At 43.1% G+C, this 25,211-nt stretch overlaps 1 protein-coding gene and 1 long non-coding RNA gene across 6 annotated transcripts in view; one reads left to right on the top strand and one right to left on the bottom strand.

The window, feature by feature from the left end:
• LOC130283336 (uncharacterized) overlaps positions 1–2,952 on the bottom strand; it is a 31,119-nt gene extending 28,167 nt beyond the window's left edge. Inside the window, exon 1 of the long non-coding RNA XR_008846659.1 lies at positions 2,851–2,952. This is a non-coding gene — a long non-coding RNA (uncharacterized LOC130283336). The remainder of the gene's footprint in view (positions 1–2,850) is intronic.
• Positions 1–7,264, top strand: part of MSH4 (mutS homolog 4) — a 50,892-nt gene extending 43,628 nt beyond the window's left edge. The window contains exons 17-20 of one of the 5 annotated variants that reach the window (XM_056532681.1): positions 2,986–3,114; positions 5,183–5,357; positions 5,443–5,531; positions 6,849–7,264. In XM_056532681.1, the coding sequence (XP_056388656.1) occupies positions 2,986–3,114; positions 5,183–5,357; positions 5,443–5,531; positions 6,849–7,040 (585 nt within the window). In that variant the 3' untranslated portion in view covers positions 7,041–7,264. Of the gene's footprint in view, positions 1–2,985; positions 3,115–5,182; positions 5,358–5,442; positions 5,532–6,848 lie in introns of those variants that run through there. The other 4 variants (XM_056532680.1, XR_008846654.1, XR_008846656.1 and 1 more) reach the window with 4 other exon arrangements.
• The last annotated feature ends 17,947 nt before the right edge of the window (positions 7,265–25,211 follow it).

Below are 25,211 nucleotides of genomic sequence, written 5' to 3'. Positions count from 1 at the left end.
ATGGTTCCTGAAGACCTGGCAAAAGAAACGCGTCGAACCTAGACAATGTGAACTGCATCCTTGATCTACACCAGGTTTTTCTTTCCATTTGCACTTTTTTCTATTGACCTCTCTTAAACAAGATATAAGGCAATGCATGCATGCAAAGTGTAAATGGATTCCTGTGGGAAAGGAAATATGATACTAAGTGAATAATAATTACGGAACACTTGTACAAAATATATCAAATATGCAAATGGATAACAAAAAGAAATAAGTGCATATTTAAATATATCAATATGATAAAGGTCATAAGTTGCTGACAATCACATTATAGACTGTGCATACTAAATACAACTACAATCAATGACTATTAACGTTTGAATTCTACAAATTATTAAACTGGATAATATCCTCACATCTGCAATTGGCTCCATATATGCTGAACAATATGTGTGACCGCAATACAATGTGAACAGAGTCTTTACGTACTCAGAGGTTTATATGCAATCGTCCAATCATACCTGAATCTATTTGTGCATGAGTAACAAAAAGGCTACAAATTGTGTGAAATATGCATGTGGTGATTTATTGGTACTGTGATGATTGATGGGTTCACATACATAGTAATATACTCACTACAAGTAATAGTGAAGAATCGAGGTGTATGAATTACACCCTGAATATTCACTATATAGAGCTCCACAGTGCAGTGAATGTATACACCTCAGTAGAATAGGAATTAACAGATAACACTGTATGAATGAGGTGCTGTGGTGACTGCGAATGTCTCATGGAGAGGGTTAAAAAAGGCTGAGACATGAATACACCAATGTGAACAGAAAGCTAAAACCTAATAACGCAGATTGGATATTTGAACTACAAAAATAAAACAAATACGAGGACGAAGAACTAGGACCGTATATGTTCATATGTGAATTAAATTAATCCCAATCGGAGAGTGTTATACAGTGGAGGATATACGCCTTAGCCGGTGATAAAACGATCTATTTAAGAACTTCAATCTGAAAATTATTCAAATATCACAACCAGTAGGAGTGTGAATGAGCACCTACATAAGGTGTTGGACATACGCCCAGAAGGGCAATCAACCGGCAGCAGTGTGAACAAGCACATACATAGGGGTTCGCACATATACCCAGGTTGACGATCCATTAGCAGGAGTGTGAACAAGCGCACATATAAGGTGCTGGATACACGCCCGGGATGGTGATTAACCCTGTGTACTAACGAACACACCCATGTGGAGTACGACCAATATATCGCAACCGGCATGAATGTGAACAAGCATATAGCAATATGGGATTAATTGTAATTTAATACAGCACTATGAGCAATATATTACGGAATTGTTGTTGTATTGTACTGGTATTCCAATGTGGATGCGCCTATTATATATCGAAATAAGAAAAGGAGAATAACGCAGGCACAGCGGCTACCTATGTGAATAGGCACCGATACTGAGATTGATCGATAGACCTTTAACACACAGGAACTTATGAACATTGTTTGAATTCTCAGTATTATTACGGAATTATGAACATTGTTTGAACAACAGTAAATTATATACACTGGTGGCGGTCAAGAAAATAATAATTTTTCAGAAAATTTTTCCAAAAAAATCTTTCATTCATTATTTTGTTTTTTGTTTTTTGTATATTTTTTAAAGGATAAATTAAAAGTAATATTTTAAAGGTTCCCTTTACGATTACTCTTTCTATATATATATATATATTACAGAATGGAAAGGGGAACATGATATAAACCTATATACATATATATTACAGAAGGGAAAGGGGAACATGATATAAACCTATATATATATATATTACAGAAGGGAAAGGGGAACATGATATAAACCTATATATACATATATATTACAGAAGGGAAAGGGGGACATGATATAAACCTATATATATATATATATATATATATATATATATATATATATATATATATATTACAGAAGGGAAAGGGGAACATGATATAAACCTATATACATATATATTACAGAAGGGAAAGGGGAACATGATATAAACCTATATATATATATATATATATATATATTACAGAAGGGAAAGGGGAACATGATATAAACCTATATACATATATATTACAGAAGGGAAAGGGGAACATGATGTAAACCTATATATATATATATATATATATATATATATATATATTACAGAAGGGAAAGGGGAACATGATGTAAACCTATATATATATATATATATATATATATTACAGAAGGGAAAGGGGAACATGATATAAACCTATATATATATATATATATATATATATATATTACAGAAGGGAAAGGGGAACATGATATAAACCTATATATATATATATATATATATATATATATATATATATATTACAGAAGGGAAAGGGGAACATGATATAAACCTATATATATATATATATTACAGAAGGGAAAGGGGGACATGATATAAACCTTTATATATATATATATATATATATATATATATATATATATATATATATATTACAGAAGGGAAAGGGAGGACAGGATATAAGTATTTAGATATATCACAGGAGGGAAGAAGAGAAAACCGTTATCACGGGAGGAATAACTAAGAAGAATCTGAACGTGTCAGGTTGATGCAGTTTTTAAATCCCCAAAAAAAGAAAAGGAATATTTCCTTTATATATATATATATATATATATATATATATATATATATATATATATATATGTGTGTGTGTGTGTTCCCTCCTTTTACAATCAACACCTGACATTGTCTTAGCAAAAATAAAACTGCATCAAACTGTTACATGTGACTGTACCCTGATTTTGAGCAAAATAAATTTCTGCAACAAACGTACCCGCACGAGACCCTATTAGGGCAGATGGACTTGAGGGGCCCAAAGTAGATGACCTCTTTAAAGAGTGGTGTAAAAGGGTTAGACTGGCTTTCTAAACACATACGGTAAATGTTTCTTTTTGTTTTCATTTGAAAGATTACTTACATTATGCAGAATGCGAATGAGAAGTCCTTAATAATAATCGATGAACTAGGTAGAGGCACCAGCGCAGAGGAAGGAATTGGCATCTGTTACGCGGTCTGCGAGCACCTTATAGGATCAAAGGTATCGTCTATTATACTTTTAAGTGATGACACGCCGCAATCCAGATCGTTGGAGGTAATAATTTAAAAAACGGTTCGGCGAGGCGCTGCTCAGTATTCGGTCGGAAAAGAAGGACTCGAGTAGCAAAGGACAATAACAACTTTATTGGTGTAGCAGGGACAACGCGTTTCGGCATCCACTGATGCCTTCATCAGGTCCACTCACAGTTCTAAAAGAATAGATACATATAAACACATATAGAAGGAGTGCTTCTTCTGGAAGGATAGAGAGGGAGTAATTTAATATATATATATATATATATATATATATATATACTGTATGTATATATATATATATATATATATATATATATAATGGTATGAAATAAAAGTAACCACACATACTTTTATTTCATACCTTTTATATATATATATTAAATTACTCCCTCTCTATCCTTCCAGAAAAAGCACACATTCTATATTTGTTTATATGTATCTATTCTTTTAGAACTGCAAGTGGACCTGAGGAAGGCACTAATGGATGCCAAAACGCGTTGTCCCTGCTACACCAATAAAGTTTTTGTTGTACTGTGCTACTCGAGTCCTTCTTTTCCGACCGAATACTGAGCAGCGCCTCGCCGAACCGTTCTTTTTATTTATTATTACCTCCATTGCTCTCTATCCGGCACCACCCTTGGTGGCCCGATACAGGTAAGAGTGCAGCAGCCAGCAACCTCAATTATCTCCACCCTCTCAAGCGCAGCACAGTCCAGAGCAGCTACCTTTAAGGTTGGTATATCACCTGGGTGTGGTGTAGGGTACACACCAGCGGATACACCTCATCAGGGAGTGCCTCCTGTGCTTTTCACCCCTTCTCCTAAACTGCAATCCAGATTGTATGTCTGATCATAATCTCCTCTGCTTGCTTTCAGTGAATCCCATTCTGATCATGTCCAGTTGGCGCAGATTCGCTAAAGAAAACCTGTTATCTCTCCTGACCTGTCTGTCTTAGTAAATACTTGCTCTCCTTAAGGAGAGTCAGGAGAGATAACAGGATTGCTTTAGTAAATCTGTGTGTTCTAGACATGATCACAATGGGATTTCAGCCTCTTGACACTATGGAGCATCAGTGCTTTGCATTGTGCAGTCCCTCTATTGTTCCTCCTGGAAATGTATAAATAAATTGACAAATTGGGTGTTATCAACCCCATCTTTATAGAAGCTTATCCCTACATAATCTGACACTGTCCATTCATATCATCCTATTGATACGAATGTGGGGACATCCATAGATATATGAATGTACTGTATGCATATATTTCCAGGAGGAATAACACAAGTAGTTTTTATAGGGAATGCAAGTATTTAGAGCTCTCTCTTGTAAAGAACTCTACACCTCTGTATACAGAGGCGAAACTATAAGGGGGGGCAGAGGTAGCAGTCGCTCCAAGCAACATCTGCCCAATAAGAGACCCATATTATAAATGTTGCAGATTTTGCATTGGGGCCCTGAAGCTACAAGTTAAAGGGGTACTCCGGTGGAAAACTTTATTTATTTATTTTTTTAAATCAACTGGTGCTAGAAAGCTAAACAGATTTGTAAATTACTTCTATTAAAAAATCTTATTCCTTCCAGTACTTATTTGCTGCTGAATACTACAGAAGAAATTATTTTCTTTTTGGAACACAGAGCTCTCTGCTGACATCACCTCTGTCCATTTTAGGAACTGTCCAGAGCAGCATATGTGTTCTTAAAATGGACAGAGATGTCAGCAGAGAGCACTGTGGTCATGATGTCAGCAGGGAGCTCTGTGTTCAAAAAAGAAAATAATTTCCTCTGTAGTATTCAGCAGCTAATAAGTACTGGAAGGATTAAGGTTTTTTAATAGAAGTAATTTACAAATCTTTCTAGCTTTCTGGCACCAGTTGATTTAAATAAAAAAAATAAAAAAGTTTTCCATTGGAGTACCCCTTTAAGCCTCTGTCTGTAGATATCTTTCTGGTTTTATGCTCTCTCAAGCTACTATTACTACCTACATTAATGTCAATATTTATTTTATATGCATCTTGACATATTTTGTCCTTTTTAGGCTTTTACGCTTTTTGCAACCCATTTTTTAGAGCTGTGTCACCTTGGTACAATGTATCCGAATGTGCAGAACTTTCACTTTGAAGTGAAACATGGGGGAGACAAGACGGGTTGTGAGGACTCCATCTTTTACACATACTTGCTAGCAGAGGGGCACACACAAGAGAAGAATTATGGTAAGAAGACATTTAGTTCATGTCAGTTCTTTTGGTGTCTTTTATATAGATTTTTTTACATTATTAATATGCTGTTTTTTTTTAGGTTTAAGGGCAGCATCACTTTCATCATTACCTCCCTTAGTATTAGAGGATGCCAGTGAACTGTCAAGACTGGTCGCAGACAAGATTCTAGTAAGTGAATGGCTAAATATAGTTGTCCAGGATTTAAAATATGTTCTTTGCTTGTGCCATTGGCAGCACAGGGGGTACCATTGGCATAAGCTGCTGCATACAGTTTCATAGCTAATGTTATCCTATGAGTGCCTATGCCAGTGTTTCCCAACCAGAGTGCCTCCAGCTGTTGCAAAACTACATCTCCCAGCATGCCCGGACAGCCGAAGGCTGTCCGGGCATGCTGGGAGTTGTAGTTTTGCAACAGCTGGAGGCAAAATGGTTAAGAAATCCTGGGATAGAGCATAACTTGGTTCATTCATCAGCAGCACCATACACCAGTACATAGAGAATTATGTAAATTACAGGTAAGACAGTGTTTCTCAACCAGGGTGCCTCCAGCTGTTTAAAACCTCCAACTCCGGGCATGCTGGGAGTTGAAGCTTTGCAACAGGTGGAGGCACACTGGTTCAGAAATGCTGGGATAGATGATAACTTGGTTCATACTTCAGCAGCACCATACAGCGGTACATAGAGAATTATCTAAGTTACATGCATTTGGCTAAAACAGTGTTCCCAACCATGGTGCCTCCAGCTGTTGCAAAACTCCAACTCCGAGCATGCTGGGAGTTGAAGTTTTGCAACTGCTGGAGGCACATTGATTAAGAAATGCTGGGATAGATGACAACTTGGTTCATACATCAGCAGCACCATACAGCGGTACATAGAGATTTATGTAAGTTACAAACATGTGGCTAAAACAGTGTTTCTGAACCAGGGTGCCTCCAGCTGTGGCAAAACTCCAACTCTGGGCATGCTGGGAGCTGAAGTTTTGCAACAGCTAGAGGCACACTGGTTAAGAAATGCTGGGATAGATGATAACTTGGTTCATACTTCAGCAGCACCATACAGCGGTACATAGAGACTTATGTAAGTTACAAGCATGTGGCTAAAACAGTGTTTCCGAACCAGGGTGCCTCCAGCTGTGGCAAAACTCCAACTCCGGGCATGCTGGGAGTTGAAGTTTTGCAACAGCTGGAGGCACCCTGGTTGGGAAACACTGGAATAGACACTCATAGGATAACATTAGCCATGAGATTGTATAAGATAATAGTGTTTTTTTTTTTGTCCCTCTCTCAGCTCTGCCTGGCAGCCATGACAGTGTGAGAACACTCTCACTATACACAGACATGCTTGATTGACTCTATGCCTGAACAGTGTTAAACCTGATCTGTTATCAGTGACCTCATCTTTATCATTCATTAGTAACATGTAAGGTTGGAGGCTATGTATGTCACCAGAGATCCATTAACTATTATATTCCCAATTACTTAACAGCAAAAGCAAAGCAGCACTCCAGAAAGCGTCAGACAGAAGGCAGACTACCACTTAGCTCTGAGACTCGTGCAGGCCGCAAAGAATTCACAGCTGGACTCAGACAGTCTTAGAACATATTTGAAGAAGCTGAAATGCAAATATTCCTCTGAAAGTGCTGGAGGTGACTATTCATCTTTGGAATCTATGGAGTGACGACTTATATGTACGATAACTGCAATAAAATCTCAACTGATCAAAAAGGAATTGCCATGGGGGATAAATTCGACCGCATGCGTTTAATGGTGTAACTATTCATTTTTAGTTTTTTTTAAAAACTTTTTAATGAGAAAACACACTGTGCAATTGTAAGTTTAAAATCCAAGTGGAGGAGTAATGGCTGAGCCTTGTAGCCTGTTAGTGTAGGAGATGGCACAGTAATAACAGCATAGCAGGGCATATAAAGCTTGGCAGTTTTCGAATATATATATATATATATATATATATATAGAGCAACACTCTCAAAGTGAAAAAGGAACTCTGTATCTGGGTGCAGGCAGTCTCAGGGACCCCGGTGTGTGTGTGTGTGTGTGTGTGTGTGTATATATATATATATATATATATATATATATATACACACACAGATCAGGGGCGTATCTATAGAGGTAGCAGAGGTAGCAGTCGCATCGAGGCCCTGGTGCCTAATGGTGGGGCCCCAAAGCACATCTGCCCCATAAGAGAGCAGTACAATAATTGACAGATGGGGCCCTGTTGCAGATTTTGCATCGGGGCCCAGTAGCTACAAGCTGCGCCTCTGATACAGATTACGGTATCACCAATAGTTCTACTGGACACTTTCTTGTAAATAAAAACCCTTTTATTACAGGTCCAAAGGCTGTCAGGACATGTAATGAATGCTGGGAGTTCTAGTTTTTCAACAGCTGGAGGCGCACTGGTTGGGAAACACTGGTACAGACCATGGAGGAATGAAATATTTCCAAAATGTTAGTTACATGCTAGGCTAAGACAGTGTTTCCCAACAAGGGTGCCCTAAGCTTTTGCCAAACTACAACTCCAAGCATGCCCAGACAGCAAAAGGCTGTAGTTTTGCAACTGTTGGAGGTACACAGGTTAGGAAACACTGACACAGACAATGCAGAAATTAATAATCCTAATCTAAATTCAGCTCTGCTACATCTATATACCTAGCATATCGTAATCATTGCTATACAGCCAGGAATTTTGTTAGAAGGCAGAACTACTTCTCAATAATCTCAGCTTTAGTCGAGTTCAGATGAGAACGTGAACTTCTGAAATTGCCCCTTTAGCCATTCCCTGATCTATTCTGTCACTCCGCTCTCACCCCCGAGATCATGTGACGAATGTTTGTGTCCCTGCTGTTTTGTTTGACAGTTACCAATCCCCCTCAGCTCTGTCACATGAATCCCGTCCCTATTGTATGGCCCATCAGACAATACCAGCTCTATGTGCCTGTGGGCCGTATTAGGTCTCAGTTGTCCACATACTTGTCACTTACACAGTTGTCTATGAAGCCGCTCGGTGGAGACCGCAACAACAGAGCACGTCGTATCACTTACTTCTCCGGATGCTGACAATGTAAGATCCCTGCATGAGGATAGAAGATACGGAAGTTACAAGCCTGAAAAATGCAGCAATTATACGGCATAGACATCTAATCCGATTAGAAGCTACGAGCGGACCCTGTGGAGGAAGATTCCCAGCATGTACTTTAGCTCGGTGGGGGGAAATTTTATGAAAGCGCAAACGCAAAACCATTACGAGAACGTTCGCTGCGATCTCTATAAGAGGGACATTTCTAAAAGACACATTCACTACTTAACCAACATCAATAAGAGCATCAGAGAGGCCAAGGAAACATTAAGAGACATCCGGGCAAGTTCTGGATACTGCAGAGAAGTGTGGGGAAACGAGTCGGCGACTAATGTTTGGAAGGAACCAGAATGGAGCAGGAGGACGTCCCGGAGAAACGATGGAAATCTGGGAAAAAGTGAAATACAGGCCATACGGAAAATGTCCATCGAGAATTCTGGAGAACAGTCGACTGTAAGTAAAATGACTGTAGACGGCTTCAACCCTACATCTTCATTTCCTGAAAAGAATGATCTGAACATTGTGGAAAATTCCTTGCATGGGAAGAACGGTGCAGAAGTGAATGGGGACAGAAGTGACATTGTCCCAGATGGCCGGTTGCTGAGAGATGAAATTCTAATGCGGCCAGAGAGCAGGAATGTGAGCGACAGAGTTATAAGGGGGACAAGCAGGCACGGAATGGAGTCCACTGACAGCGCAAAAAAGTCTGGTGTCATAGATCCTCAAGGAAAAAGTCAAATAAAATCCACATCTAATGGTGGCAACTTCCAGATCACAGATACATCCTCTACAGATAGTGGGAAGAGATTGGGGACCCTCAGGACAAATGAACCCCCTGAATCGGTTATAGACTCCTCCAAGCGTGGAAAATCCAGACCCAACACCAGCGCTGATGGTCTTGTAGGATACCGAAGCCAGACTGCGCCGGAGAAAGCCTCACGCATAAAATCTCCGGCAAAATCAGCACGGACTTCAAAAAGTGACTTAAAGGAGAACCCTGGATCTAGGTACTTGTCCACTAGTGAGGTGAAGAAAGTGAAAATTCACGTGAGTATTTCCAGGACGGAGAGGAAGAGGCTCCTGCAGGAGTTGATTTCCAGCTGCACCGTTCCCTGTGACCGCAGCGCGCTGGAGAGACTGCGCCAGAGGCGGCTGCAGGAGAAAATCGACAGGTATTTCGAACTGTTGTTTGAACAGGACGATACGTGTGATAAGGACGAAGGGAGTGATATATTTGGTGAGGATTAATAGACCGCTTTAGGACGTGGGTCACATTTACATTTGTCCTCTGCTTCATATCCGTTTGTAGCGGACCAAAAAATGGACATGCACTATGGGTGGTGTTTTTCATCCCAAAAAAAAAGCAGATAAACAGAACTCTAACCTCCATTCAAAATGTTTCCATTGTAGTCTATGGTGACGGATGCAGATGCAAAAGTGTTCCATTTGTGTCTGTCATTCCAACCATTCCTCTATATCCGTTTTTACTTCTGAGCGTACTTAGACCTGGGACGAGAGGAGTTAAAACAAGAGGCAAAAAAAAGGACAAAAACAGATTCGAACTGATAAAAACGGTTTGTTCTTTTCACAGACAATTCAAATGGATTCTTAAAGGGGTACTCCACTGCCCCACCGTTCAGAACATTTAGTTCAGAATGCTGGGTGCGGGCTGAGGGGGTTGTGATGTCATGTGGCCCCACGCTCCCTCAGTGCATGTGTATGGAAAAGAATAGACATGTCTGATTCTGCTCGTAAATGCATTGCCGTCTGGATCGGGCAAAAACCCCTGTTTTTTGTTGGCCGTGTGAACCGGGTCTATTCACACGGCATGATCCCCACCAATTCCACTTCTGCATTCATTTCTGGCTTGTGCGGATTTTGTGCGGAATATACATGGGGAAATTCAGAAGTGTGAATGGGAGTGTGGAATCCCATAAAATGTCTATTGGGCTTTAATTTTGAGGCGGAATCCGCATGCGGAAATTCTGCCATGTGAATAGACCCTTAGGCTATGTTCCAACATCAGAATTTCCGCATAAAGATGCGCAATCCCGGCCAAATAATGCTGATGAGGAATTCTGCATCTTTCTGCATATTCTCCATGTACGGAAAATGGGGATTTTTTTTCATTGCTTTGGTTACATTTCGTGTTGAATCCGCACAAATTCACTGTGAATTCCGCATGAAATCCACATCAATTCCGCATTAGGGTGGAGAAAAAAATTTTTCTTATTGGCTTCAATGAGATTCTGCATCAAAATTCTACACAAATATAGGGTAGGACCTTTCTTTATGGGGAATGCAGAATTTCCACAGGGGAAAGACCGATGCGGAAATTCTACTGTGTGAATGGGACAGCGGAATCCCATTGAAGTGTATTGGCTCTACATTTATGCGGAAATTAAATGCAGAATCAGATGCAGAAATCCATCTAAAATTTCCATTGTGTGAATAGATCCTTAGGGGGGGGGGGGGGGGGGAGAGATTTATAAAAACCTGTGCAGAGGAAGAGTGGTGCAGTTGCCCATAGAAACCAATCAGATTGCTTCTTTCATTTTTATAAAGGCCTCTGAAAAATGAAAGAAGCGATCTGATTGGTTGCTATGGGGAACTGCACCGCTCTACCTCTGTACAGGTTTTGATAAATCTCCCCCTTAGTATTCTCTTTACTCATGAAAAGCATTTGCTTCCTTCTCCTGGTAGAAAGGAGACCTCTAGTGGACGCTTATGGGAAGACATTCTCCATTACGCTGCGCAGAGTCAGTTCTGTAGAAAATTTACTATTTCCAAATCTGCACAGGGGGACCCCTACTTTTTATGTATAAATAAGCTTTTTATTATGTATATAGTTTTTTCCCCCCCTTTGTTCTTTCTTCCATCTTGTAATAAAACAAGCTTTGACCATTTGACAAGTGTCATCAATAAATGGTATAATAATAAATCTGAGTGAATAGTGGTGAAACCCAACGAATCTAATATCTATTGCCTGTGGATTAAGTGATAAAGCGCTAATGGGACAATGGGAGTATTTATCTGAAAAAATTGCAACTTTTGGGGGATGCCTGTTCTGCATAAAAATCTCCTACATTTAATTATTTTTTTGCACAGCTTTTCACATGAAATGGAGAGAGAGTCGCCCCATAAGATTTACCAAATGTTGGCATAAACGATAGCAAAATAAATTAATGTCAGCTCATAGCATGCAAAGATGTCAGTTTCTACTGCATGGACAGCATAAAATAATAAAAAAATAATAATAATTGTGATCCTACTTGTATCTTATTCCAGCAGAATACTGAGTGTTTAATGTGTTAAAGGGGTACTCTGGTGGAAAACAATTTTTTTAATCAACTGGTGCCAGAAAGTTAAACAGATTTGTAAATTACTTCTATTTAAAAATCTTAATCCTTCCAGTACTTATTAGCTGCTGTATACTACGGAAGAAGTACTTTTCTTTTTGAATTTCTTTTCAGTCTGACCACAGTGCTCTCTGCTGACACCTCTGTCCATGTCAGGAACTGTCCAGAGCAGAAGCAAATCCCCATAGCAAATCTCTTCTGCTCTGGACAGTTCCTGACATGGACAGAGGTGTCAGCAGAGAGCACTGTGGTCAGACAGAAAGGAAATTCAAAAAGAAAAGAACTTCCTCTGTAGTATACAGCAGCTGATAAGTACGTGAAGGATTAAGATTTTTTTAATAGAAGTAATTTCCAAATCTGTTTAACTTTCTGGCACCAATTGATTAAATATTTTTTTTTTTTTAACTGGAGTACCCCTTTAATGCTAATGTCTAGTAAATCCAGTACAAAGAGCAGGAAAAAAAAGGAAATAAGGCGATGGGACAACCCCCTTAAGTGGCATAGGTGGTGTAAAAAGGGGAAGCAATGAAAATGTTTAAGCAAAACATATCTTGAACAAAAATGTGCAACCTTTGTATGCCAGAAAACTGCCAAACAAAGTTTGATCAATTCTCTTCCGACGCCTTAAATTTAACCAGCATGGCCTGCGACTGTGTCTTTTTATTGCAACCAAGAACCAAAAGGTAAAACAACTTACGACAACTAGGGATGAATAGTGAACTAAGGATAATTTATTTTTATTAAAATAATAGAAATAATATATAGCTATACCTAGATAAAATTTTGCATCAACATAATAATAATAATAATGAATAATAATAAAAAAAAAACAATTAACATTGGTCATAAACAATTATTACGTCAGACCTCAACAATCATGGGGCTATGTTAAAACCACAGCCGTCACGCTCCCTCCCATAGACATGAATGTAGGACAAATTTCCCCTGCATATGTATTGTATCGCTAATATCACTTCATGTCACGCATATATAATTAATTATTCAAATTAGCATCACCGGTAACTTTTTTGGCAAGTAAGGTGGCAACCCTACTTTCTCTATCGGCTCCATTGGGGGACACAGACAGTGGGTGTATGCTGCTGTCTCTAGGAGGTGTGACACTATGGTGATAAAAAAAAGTCAGCTCCTCCCAGCAGGATACACCCGCCTTCAGGCTCTGAGCTAGTCAGTTTAAGCTTAGTGTCTGAGGAGGTGGACGTGGTCTGGGTTGCTTCAGACCAGGTCTTCTAATTTTTTTTTGTTTTCCTAGTTAGGGACGTGTTAGTTTTTTATTCCTTTTCTTTTCTGTTTTCAGGTGGGGACTCTGGGACTGCGGTTCCCCGTTTCCCCATTGCGAGTGAGGGGGCACAGACATTGTGTATATACGCTGTTAACCCCCCCCCCTCGCCAACGGTCAGCTCGCCTCGCTCGCGCATAGCAGCCAGGCGTGATGCAGGTAACTAATGCTGACTGAAGACTTCACTGAAGACTCCAGTAGGTGAGTTCTTCTGACTGAGGTAAGTACTTCTCCCTTCTTTCTCCACAGGTATGGACTTGCAGCAGCTGGAGACCCCCTGTTTTGGCCCACCTTTTAGTTTTTGGGACTAACTTACAGGGGCTGCACTTTATTACAGGGGCTTCACTTTATTTTTGGGGGAGCAGTGGCACCTGAAGGGGCATCATATAGGGGGCACTTCTCTTAGTTTCACTTTGCCGGCAGTGCCTTATAAGCGGCTGACAGCCGCGGCACTGCTATGAGCCGGGCGCAGATGCGCCGGCTTACTTCTTTCACCGGCAGTCTCTGCCGGCGCTGGCCGCCCTATTCCCCCCGAGCGCACAAACGGCCAACAGGTGCGCTCGGGGCAAGGAGCGGGCGCCATGACACTTCTCCTCGGCCGGTCTGTGGCTCCGCCCAGGGGGCTGGGAGAGCTCAGAGGCGCGAAGCAGCCTCCAATCAGCGCCGTGGGTGCGAATTTCAGTAGGAAGGGGTCATTTACTTAGTGCCTTGCTTCAGGCACGCCCCTCTCTTCCTATTGGCTGGCCTGTTTCTCTCTCTAGCTGCACAGAGTCTCCTCACTGCAGCTGACAGGGGACACAGACTAGGGTGAGAAAGTTCCCTTCTTTTCCCTCATTATGTCCGTACCCAGAGCTGTTCCTCCCTCTTAACAGAGACCTGGAACTTCAGTGACTTACTATCTCTGTAAGCACTGTAATACCAAAATGTCCGGCTCTGCTGAGTCCACTTGTCCTGCCTGCTCCACTGCTCCCCCAGACCCCCTGGTACCCCCTGATGCCCCTTCGGTCCCGGTGGGTTCAGCCACTCCTCCAGCCTGGGTTTCTTCCCTGACCCAGTATATGGCTGACTTGAACAAAGTCTCCCACTCAGTGGCTGAGGCCTCCCGGGAAGTGGTATCTGCCTTGAAGGGGTCTTCCCTGCGCAGGACCTCTGGAAGGCTCGCTCCTCGTCTCCTCATTCTTCACGCTCTCACAAGCATCCTAGGGGTGCCTCGTCTGACTCTTCAAATGAGTCTTCAAGTAGACGTGAGCGTTCCCGCCCCCCCCCCCCCCCCCCCCTGTCATCTGGGCACAAACGTCGCTCCTCCAGAGGACGTTCTCGCAGTCGCCGCTCTGCCACGTCAGAGCCGCGTTCTCTGTCAGAGTCGTCCCCCTCCAGGACTGCCTCTACCCATTCTCATTCCCCTGGCGAACTGGTGGACGAGGCTTCCGAGCCAGCATCTGACTCTGAGGACCGCCCGGACTCAGTTGCAATGATTAACTCTTTGGTTACAGCCCTGAGAGATACCTTTCACTTAGAGGACCCAGGATCTTCGGATGTCAATCCAGGAGTATCCTTTCACCATGCTAAGCCAGCACCTCAGAAGTTCAGCTCTCACGCTGACTTTGACGACATTCTGGAAACCGCATGGAAACATCCAGACAAGAGGTTCCCGGAAATGAAGACAATTCAAGATCGTTATCCATTTGACAAGGTCTTTGTCACTAAGGTAGTTTCTCCTCCCTCAATGGACCCACCAGTTTCCCGGATCAATAAGGCGACTACACTGCCTCTGGCAGATGCCGCTGCCTTCAAGGATCCCACGGACAAGAAGGTAGAATCCTTAGCGAAGTTTGCCACTGAAGCTGCTGGCTCTTCTCTTCTTCCCATCTTCGCCTCCACATGGGTGTCCACCTGTCGGAGTGGTGCCAGAAGCTCCGTCAGGATATCTTAGCAGGATCCCCTCCGGAGGATTTATCTGCTTTGGCTCTCCAATGCTCTAAAGCCAGGGATTTTCTGTGCGCAGCCTCCATGCAGGCAGCCCGTTGTTCTGCCTATGCTGTGGGTTATCTAGTGGCTCTCCGCCACTCCATGTGGCTTAAAGCTTGGAATGCAGATGCCGCTTCCAAAAGATCTCTCACTGAGCTTCCCTTTACGGGTGGACGTCTTTTTGGCAAACGCCTTGATGAGATGATCTCCAAGGCAACGGGAGGTAAGAGTTCCTTGTTACCTCAAAATAAGGCTCGCCCTTCTTCCCAAAGGAAGGCCTTTTCCTTTCGGTCCTTTCGGACCTTCAGCTCCAACAAGGGATCCGGGCAGGCGCCCTCGCGGGACAAGAAGGCTTCCTCGTTCCGGGCTCGCCCGTCTTGGAAGTCGGACTCCAACCGGTTCTGCATGAAGTGAGGCCCCCACCCGCGGTTTCTTCTCGGTGGGAGGTCGTCTCTTACTTTTTCGAGACATTTGGACCTCTCACATTCAAGACTCTTGGGTCAGGGACGTGGTGTCCAACGGTTACCGGATCGAATTTGCATCCCTTCCAAGGGATCGCTTTTTTTCGATCCCGGGCCCCCCGGTCTCCTCCTCTGGCGAAGCAGTTTCGAGCGGCTCTCCAGTCTCTGCTTCTCCAGGGGGTTATTGTTCCTGTTCCTTCAGGGGAATGTTTTCGGGGTTTCTATTCAAATCTTTTTGAGGTCCCCAAGAAGGACGGTTCTGTGCGTCCAATTTTGGACCTCAAGCGTCTCAATCTTCATCCTCTCATCTGCCACTTCCGAATGGAATCCCTCCATTCGGTAGTGGCGTCCCTGGAACAAGGGGAGTTCCTTTCATCAGTGGACATCAAGGATGCCTACCTCCATGTGCCAATATTTCCGGGCCATCATCGGTACCTCCGCTTTGCGGTTCCGGAGGGACACTTTCAATTTGTAGCCCTCCCCTTAGGTCTAGCCACAGCTCCTCGGGTCTTTACAAAGGTCCTTGCGCCGGTGATGGGCCTGTTACGGTCGAGGGGAATCTCGGTGATACCCTATCTGGACGACCTTCTCATCAAGGCTCCAACAAGGGCCCAGACTCTGGAGAGTCTGGACATCACTCTCCACACTCTGGCTCGCTTCGGGTGGATGGTCAACCAGGACAAGTCAGTCCTCCGTCCTACCCAGTCTCTAACCTTTCTGGGACTTCTTCGACACGACTTCTTCGACACGGCCTCTGCCTGAATTCGTCTTCCGCCGGACAAACGTCTGGCACTTCGGTCGGGGGTTCGCTCCCTTCGGACCCAGGTATCAGTCTCCATCCGCACTTGTATGGAAGTCCTGGGTCGGATGGTGGCAACTATGGACCTTTTGCCCAGTTTCATTACCGTCCCCTCCAACTGGGGATTCTCTCGGTGGAACAGGTCTCCTCTGTCCCTCTCCCTCTGTTCTCCCTCTCAGGGTCCGTCAGTCTCTGCTCTGGTGGCTCTGCTCCCCCCTTCTTCTCCAAGGGCGGTCGTTTCTTCCCCTTCACTGGCAGGTTGTTACAACGGATGCCAGCCTGTCGGGCTGGGGCGGCGTGTTCAGGGATTGGACGGTTCAGGGACTCTGGTCTCCCCAGGAGACTCTTCTTCCGATAAACATATTGGAATTATGGGCGATTCTTCTTTGTCTTCTTCATTGGGAGTCCCATCTTCAGTCCCATCCTGTCCGCGTTCAGTTGTACAATGCCATGGCGTACATAAATTGTCAGGGCGGCACTCGCAGCTCGGCAGCCATGGCCGAGGTGACCAAGATTTTCTCCTGGGCGGAGAGCAAGGTTCCGGCCATCTCGGCGATTCACATCCCGAGGGTGCTCAACTGGGAAGCGGACTTCCTCAGTCGGTCCTCACCCAACCCCGGCGAGTGGTCTCTACATCCAGAGGTCTTTGCGCACCTTTGTGACCTCTGGGGCATTACGGACGTGGACCTCTTCGCGTCCCGGGACAATCGGAAGATCCTTCCGTTTGCGTACAAGTCCCGGGACCATCAGGCTCTGTCCGTGGACGCCCTAGTGATTCCTTGGGCGGGGTTTACCCTACCCTATCTGTTCCCTCCTCTTCCTCTTCTTCCCAGGGTGCTGAGGAAGCTCAAGGCAGAGGGCGTCCCCGCCATTCTGGTAGCTCCAGATTGGCCCCGAAGGTCGTGGTACACCGACGTAGTCAGGCTCCTGGACGACGCTCCACTGCGCCTTCCGCTCCGTCCGGACCTGCTCTCTCGGGGTCCTCTTTGCCACCCCAATTTACAGTCGCTGCATTTGACAGCGTGGCGGTTGAAACCGCGGTTTTGAGGGCCCGCGGGTTCTCTTCCCAAGTCATTCGCACCATGCTCAAGGCTCGTAAGCCCTCCTCTGCAAGGATTTACCACCGTACTTGGAGTTCTTATTTTCGTTGGTGTGAAGTACAGGACTTCTCCCCAATAACCTTCTCTGTTCCCTGTCTTCTCTCCTTTTTGCAGTCGGGGTTGGAACTGGGGTTGTCTCTCAGTTCCCTTAAAGGTCAGGTTTCGGCCCTTACTGTTCTTTTCCAGCGGCCCCTGGCTTCTCATCCTTGTGTCCGGACCTTCCTGCAAGGAGTGGTGCACGCTGTTCCTCCTTATCGGTCACCTTCTCCCCCTTGGTACTTGAATTTGGTTCTGAGTGCCCTCCAGGGTGCACCCTTTGAGCCCCTTAGAGAAGTGTCTCTCCGCCTCCTTTCCTGGAAAGTGGCGTTTCTGGTGGCTATCACCTCCATCCGGAGGCTGTCTGAATTGGCAGCCCTTTCCTGCCGTTCTCCGTTTCTGGTAATTCACCAGGACAAGGTTGTTTTCCGGCCAGACCCTTCCTTTTTACATAAGGTGGTCTCGGCCTTTCATCTCAATGAGGATATTGTCCTCCCGTCATTTTGTCCGGCTCCTTCTCATCCTAGGGAGCGCTTACTGCACAAGCTGGACGTGGTTCGGGCTGTTCGGTCTTATCTCTCCATCACTTCTTCCTTTCGTCAGTGTGATTCCTTTTTCGTTCTGACATAAGGTCGTCGCAAGGGACAACCTGCTTCCAAGGCCACCATTTCTAGGTGGATTCGGTCTGCCATTTCGGAAGCCTATCGCTGTAAGGGGAAGATTCCTCCTTTCAGGGTTGTGGCTCATTCCACTCGTTCTGTTGGGGCATCCTGGGCTCTTCAGAATAGAGCCTCGACCTCGCAGATTTGCAAGGCGGCTACCTGGTCGTCTTTGCACACTTTCTGGAGGTTTTATCAGGTTCATACCTTCGCGTCGGCTGATGCTTCCCTGGGGCGTAAGGTGTTGCAGGCGGCAGTGGATCAGCCGTCTGCCTGATTACTTATCTGCCCACCCAAGGGACGGCTTTGGTACGTCCCACTGTCTGTGTCCCTCAATGAAGCCGATAGAGAAAAGGAGATTTTTTAACACTTACCGTAAAATCTCTTTCTCGAAGGATCCATTGGGGGACACAGCTCCCGCCCTTTTTTGGGATTTTCCTTTGGTTCTCTGTCCGAGGGTGTGTTCAGTTATGTTTTTTCTTCTGGTTCTCGGACAGTTTGGGGTTTTTCCTTGACCTATTGATCTCCTCCTATTGCTCTGGAACTTAAACTGACTAGCTCAGAGCCTGAAGGTGGGTGTATCCTGCTGGGAGGAGCTGACTTTTTTTTATCACCATAGTGTCACACCTCCTAGAGACAGCAGCATACACCCACTGTCTGTGTCCCCCAATGGATCGTTCGAGAAAGAGATTTTACGGTAAGTGTTAAAAAATCTCCTTTTTTAGGCTTCGCCTGAGTTTACCCAAAATCAGTTCTTGAAAAACTACTACTCTCCACTGCCGGGTGGGTAAAGCATGTCACTGCTAGACTAGATAAATAAGAGAGAGCGGAACGGAGAGGTGAGCAAGAGGAAAAGCAATACCACCTTGGTACCATGTCACCAGGACACAAGAAAATGGATAATGGCAGAATCTATTGCCCCATTGGTTTATGTTTTTGGTTTTTTGTTTGCATTTACCCAAGAGACATCAACAACACACAGCAAGTAACCCGAGAAATGTAAAATAATTTTTTTTATTTTCAAGATGGTTTAAAAAAAAAAAAAAAAAAACAATCAAAAAAAGACTCTAAGGATTTAAAATATTATTAAAACATATAAACCAGTGGTTGCAAGTAGAGATGAGCGAACTTACAGTAAATTCGATTTGTCACAAACTTCTCGGCTCGGCAGTTGATGACTTATCCTGCATAAATGAGTTCAGCTTTCAGGTGCTCCGGTGGGCTGGAAAAGGTGGATACAGTCCTAGGAGACTCTTTCCTAGGACTGTATCCACCTTTTCCAGCCCACCGGAGCACCTGAAAGCTGAACTAATTTATGCAGGCTAAAGTCATCAACTGCCGAGCTGAGAAGTTTGTGACGAATCAAATTTACTGTAAGTTCGCTCATCTCTAGTTGCAAAGTGTGGACCTCCAGATGTTGCAAAACTTAAACTCCCAGCATGCCTGGACAGCCAACGGCTGTCCAGGCATGCTGGGAGTTTAAGTTTTGCAACATCTGGAGGGCCACACTTTGAGACCCCTGATATAAACCAAAGGTAGAAATCCAAGTGTGTTATTCTATCAGCAGTTTTGTATACTAGTAAATAAAATATGTTGAAAAGAGTCAAGACCATTAAAAAAGATTTCGTCTTTGAGGAAACAGTTAATACATTGCAGAATGGGGAAGATTTAGCAAAACATGTGGAGAGAAAAAATTGCCTAGTTGCCAAGGTTTTGATAAATCTCCCCCCATGATCTCACGCTCTCACTTTGTTCTTGTATGTCAGGGGTGGGGAAATCCTTTTTTCTGTCTAGGGCCATTCAGATATTGATAAGATCATTCGCGAGCCATACAAAATGCTTAAAGGGGTACTCCAGTGGAAAACTTTTTTTTTTTTTTTAATCAACTGGTGCCAGAACGTTAAACAGATTAAACAGATTTGTAAATTACTTCTAATAAAAAAATCTTAATCCTTCCAGTACTTATTAGCTGCTGAATACTATAGAGGAAATTCTTTTCTTTTTGGAACACAGAGCTCTCTGCTGACATCATGACCACAGTGCTCTCTGCTGACATATCTGTCCATTTTAAAAACTGTCCAGAGTAGGAGAAAATCCCCATAGAAAACATATGCCGCTCTGGACAGTTCCTAAAATGGACAGAGATGTCAGCAGAGAGCACTGTGGTCATGATTTCAGCAGAGAGCACTGTGTTCCACAAAGAAAATAATTTCTGTAGCATTCAGCAGCTAATAAGTACTGGAAGGATTAAGATTTTTTTATAGAAGTCATTTACAAATCTGTTTAACTTCCTGGCACCAGTTCATTAAAAATAATAATAATAACAATACATTTTCCACCGGAGTACCCTTTTAACTTAAAAAATGAGTTGGTATATTTAGTCAATGTGAGTGCTGATTTTTTTTAATTTTTTTTTTTAAATAAAAATGACATTTAGTAATTCTGTCTCATGACGTACAATTCCGAAAAGTCGGCATGAGACTGTCCCATCAGCCTGCCTTGCGGCACTGCGGTTTTCTCCAGAATTTAATGCTGATTACTTGTTACAGTCAGCGCAATCTTGTGCTAAGTAGCAAAATCGTATTGCTTTCTAGGTAATGTGTGTGATCTTGCGCTACCTAGCCAAATCACACTGTTAAAAATTACAGCATTTTACGACCCTTGGGCCAAATGTTCCCCACCCCTGTTCTACTACAAAAGGCGGCTTCACACGGAGCAAACAGAAGGATCAATATAGTGCTGACCAGACCAAGGAGACAATCAGGTAAGGTGCAGGGGAGTTTTTCACAGAATACAACGCGTTTCACTGCGCAAGCAAGCTTGCGCAGTGAAACGCGTTGTATTCTGTGAAATAAACTCCCCTGCACCTTACCTGATTGTCTCCTTGGTCTGGTCAGCGCTATATTGATCCTGCTGTTTGCTCCGTGTGAAGCCGCCTTTTGTATTACAAGATTTCAGGCAGGAAGCTGCAGACGGGACCTTGCCTTCACTTATAAAGCGCACATCATTGTTGTGTATGACGGTACACAACTATACAGGGTAAGTGGTATTTTGTAAAGGACTACCCTCACCTTTCCTCCGGTGTTACGCTATGGAGTGCTCTCCTCTCTCTTGTTCTAGATACCCCTGTTCTATGTCATTGTTCTTTACTAAAATAAATATAAATTTACTGAAAAAAACTAAAAGGACCACGTTCTCCTTCATAGGCTTACCAATGCTTAAACATTCATAAATACCTGCGAGGTCATGGAGGCCATCATAATATATTAATCCCCCTATGACATGTGACGGAGCAAGCGATCAATGATAGGCTGCATTCACATCTCGTTTTTTACACACGGGTGCCTGATCCGGCTGGGGGAGGGGCAAACCGGGCGCTCCCGTACCCCAGCCGGATCAGCCCGTGACTCCATTTACTTTAATGAGCCGACCAGAGTCAAATAGTGACTCCGGTTGTCTCAGTTTTGACCCGTATGCGGTTTCCTGACCGGACCTAAAACCGTAGTATACTACGGTTTTAGGTCCGGTCCAAAACCGCATACGGGTCAAAACTGAGCCGACCGGAGTCACCGTTTGACTCCGGTCGGCTCATTAAAGTAAATGGAATCACGGGCTGATCCGGCTGGGGTACGGGAGCGCCCGGTTTGCCCCTTCCCCAGCCGGCGCCCGTATGTAGAAAACGAGATGTGAATGCAGCCATAGGTTGGATCTCACAGGCTAAATGTCAATGCAGTACTGACAGGTATACCATGCTGCAATACAGATGTAACAGGTAAGAAGGAAAAAGCATGAAAATAAAATGATTTTAAATAAATGAAGTGTAAAAAATTTAATAAATGCCCCATTCTCAATAAAGGAGAGAGAGAGGAGAGGGGGAGAGAGAGAGAGAGAGAGGGGGAGAGAGGGAGAGAGGGGGAGAGAGAGAGAGAGAGAGAATAAAATATATATGCATAAAATGACTAAAGGTCCACAAGGTAGTTGAACTTGGATAAACTTTACTTAAAGACTTGCGGTACATCCAATGAACAGTAACAGTCTCATTAATACAGTCTCCATACACCTCAGCGACTGACAGTTGTTGCGGACCTTGACTTTTGATAAAAGTCTCTGGATTTAGGGGTTAGATATGGTCCGGTGATCTTGCAGAGTGCTTAGGTATTGATTACACTCACAGTTTTGTAAAGATCAGCCATCGCCGCACGGCACGGGCCTAACTCACTGATGACAGAAGCGCAGATCCTTCCCTGTCAACAGCCCACGAGGAAAGAGATGCTTACTGCTTGGCAGCACAGGAACAAGAGAGAGAGTAATGGCCGCCACTCCCTTATCTGGGCAGGGCCGTTTTGGATTGGTCCAGGTCAGCTGTCACTCACCGTTACATGATGGGTAAACACTTGACTTCCTCCAAAGGTCCTTGAACTACAAACCATAGAGTCTTTGGAACGCATCACGTGACCCGCAGGTCCTGCAACGCTAACTAGGTAAGTACACTTACTATATAAATATATACACATTAAATTTGAATAATTTTAATTACAAAAAGGGGTGACAAGGGGCTAACTAAGGATGAGGACCCCACCTACACCTAGGGACTCTGACTTTGGGGACCTCACCACAAGGCAACGGATGCAATCCGGTGCCGGGACACCACATATATATAAATAAACTGAACAGAATACCTAGACAAAATAGGCAGTGCCACGTTCATGACAACTTGTTCTATAAAACAATAATATTAATTATCCTGCACAGTGCAGGCTGTACAAAAAAAAATGTGCAATAATCACTAATTTTGGTCCAAAAAGTTGAAAAAAATTATCAAAAAGGTATCATGAATCACAAAAGGTATACCAATAAAATGTACAGGTTGTCCCGCAAAATGGCGTCAGACAAAAAATGAAAAGGTTATGGCTTTCGGAAAAGAGCAACACCAAAAAGTGGGGAAAAAAAGGGTTTTGTTGTGAAAAGGAAAAAACATAAAAAGCTATACAAATTGGGTATGACCATAATTATAACAATCCGTGTAATAAAGATAACATCATTTTTACCACACAGTGAACTCCATAAAAAATAACTAAAAAAATCCAGCAGAAATTTTCCAATTAGTCACAATATTTTGGATTTTTTTTTTTTTTACAAATAATGCTGCATGCACTGTATCAACAAAATTTACCAATAGAATAAAGTACAATATGTCACGAGAAAAAGCAATATATATGTTCTCATCAATCATTACATGAGAAACAATAAAAGGACAACTAAACCCAAATACCCCAGAAATGTAAAACAGCCTTTGTTCAGAATGACAAAAAAAAAAAAAAAATGTCTGGACCTGAAGGGGTTAATATATCATTGTTAAAAAATATAAATATAAACATATAGGCCCAGATTTATCAAACTGTGTGAGAGAAAAAAGTGGATTGACTTTCCCATAACAACCAATCACAGCTCAGCTAATGAGCTCTGGTAAAGTGAAAGCTGAGCTGTGATTGGTCGCTGTGGGAATATCCCTCTATTTTTTCTCTCACACAGTTTGATAAATCTGGGCCATATTATATATAAACTATTGCAGCTCTATAAGAGCCTTGTATACAAACTTTGCACATCTCATGGACAGTCAAAACATTTCATAAGGTGCAAAAACATCTTTGGCTATTCCCCCATACACAGGGGATTGACAATTGAAACTCAAAATTATTAATACTCCTCTTTCTTGGCATCACATGTCATTGGGATAGTCAGGAGGTCCCCATACATATAAGACAGGAAACTAAAGGAAAAGAAAAGACAAAAAAGCGCTCCCTGCGAAGAACAATATGATACCGGACGGGCCCCAATTTTTGGGAGGACTCACCGGATTCAGTTGTGCTGAGTGGAGGCACAACGCTCGTATCAGTATGAAGGTTTAATCCCTCTCGGCTGGTTGTGTGGATCCTGGAATGTACGGATTCACTCTTGGACTGCAGCTAGACCCGCCCACTGGTGCAGATAGATGGGAATTAACAGCGCTGTCCACAACCAAGGAAAGTATTTATTTTTTTATTTTAGTTCTTTATTAAAACATGTAACGCGTTTCAAGGACGCTCCGTCCTCTTCCTCAGACATCTGAGGAAGAGGACGGAGCGTCCTTGAAACGAGATACATGTTTTAATAAAGAACTAAAGAAAAAAGAAATCCTTTCCTTGGTTGTGGACAGCGCTGTTAATTCCCATCTATCTGCACCAGTGGTGCAAAAACTTCCATATGAGACAGGAGGCCTCTTCACTGAAATTCAAGAGTTCGTTCAACTTTTCGCTAATGCTTGTGGGAGCCTTCGGGTTTTAGTGTAATTTGTGGTTCTGTGTTGCCTCTAAACCTTTTACCAATTTATGAGACATAAATTAAATCAATGACTGTGACGATATTGTTTAGACAGTGTAGTGAGGGGTCTGGTCCCATTCCATTCCATTATAACTGAGGATAAGATGGTGGCATCGGTGGATGGCTCCATTGTCTTGCTTAGCTGTGATCCCAAATTGTAATGTGATAAAGGCTTCATCCTCTATCAATGCCAAAGAAAAATGTCTTCATATACTGTAAAATGGGTCCTATTTTACTAGAAAATTCAGTGAAAGGTTGAAGAAACACGCCGGGCAAAATAGATCCATTGTGTAAGACCTAGTGCAGGACCCTGTGCCATGTAGACCCTGCACTAAATATCTGTCTTTAAGGCACTTGATTTTGATGAATGTTTGGAATGGTTCCTGGAGTGTCATTTTTTAGAATAGTCAGAGGATCCACTTGATTTAGTGTCTGTAGTTATATTTGCATAGATAGTTCATTGTTGGGGGGGGGGGGGATATTTGAATAATTTAGAGACACTTTTTCTTTCTTTAGCTGCGCCACATTTGCTTAAAATGTGGCACACACTATAAGCACCACATATTCAGATATTTAGCACCCAATTTACCCTGTTAGCCATTTTTTTTTTAAAAAGGGGCATAGTTAGGGTGGGGTTAGGTTTTTTGTGCTATTAGCACCCTAAGGTTTAGCACCACTTTCTGGTGCACAAAGTGTCCATCTAATGCCAAGTGTAC

This window comes from Hyla sarda, chromosome 7 (assembly GCF_029499605.1).
Source record: "Hyla sarda isolate aHylSar1 chromosome 7, aHylSar1.hap1, whole genome shotgun sequence".
Lineage (NCBI taxonomy): Eukaryota > Metazoa > Chordata > Amphibia > Anura > Hylidae > Hyla > Hyla sarda.
The sequence above is the reverse complement of the archived record's forward strand: the minus strand, read 5'-3'. Positions and strand labels throughout refer to the sequence as shown.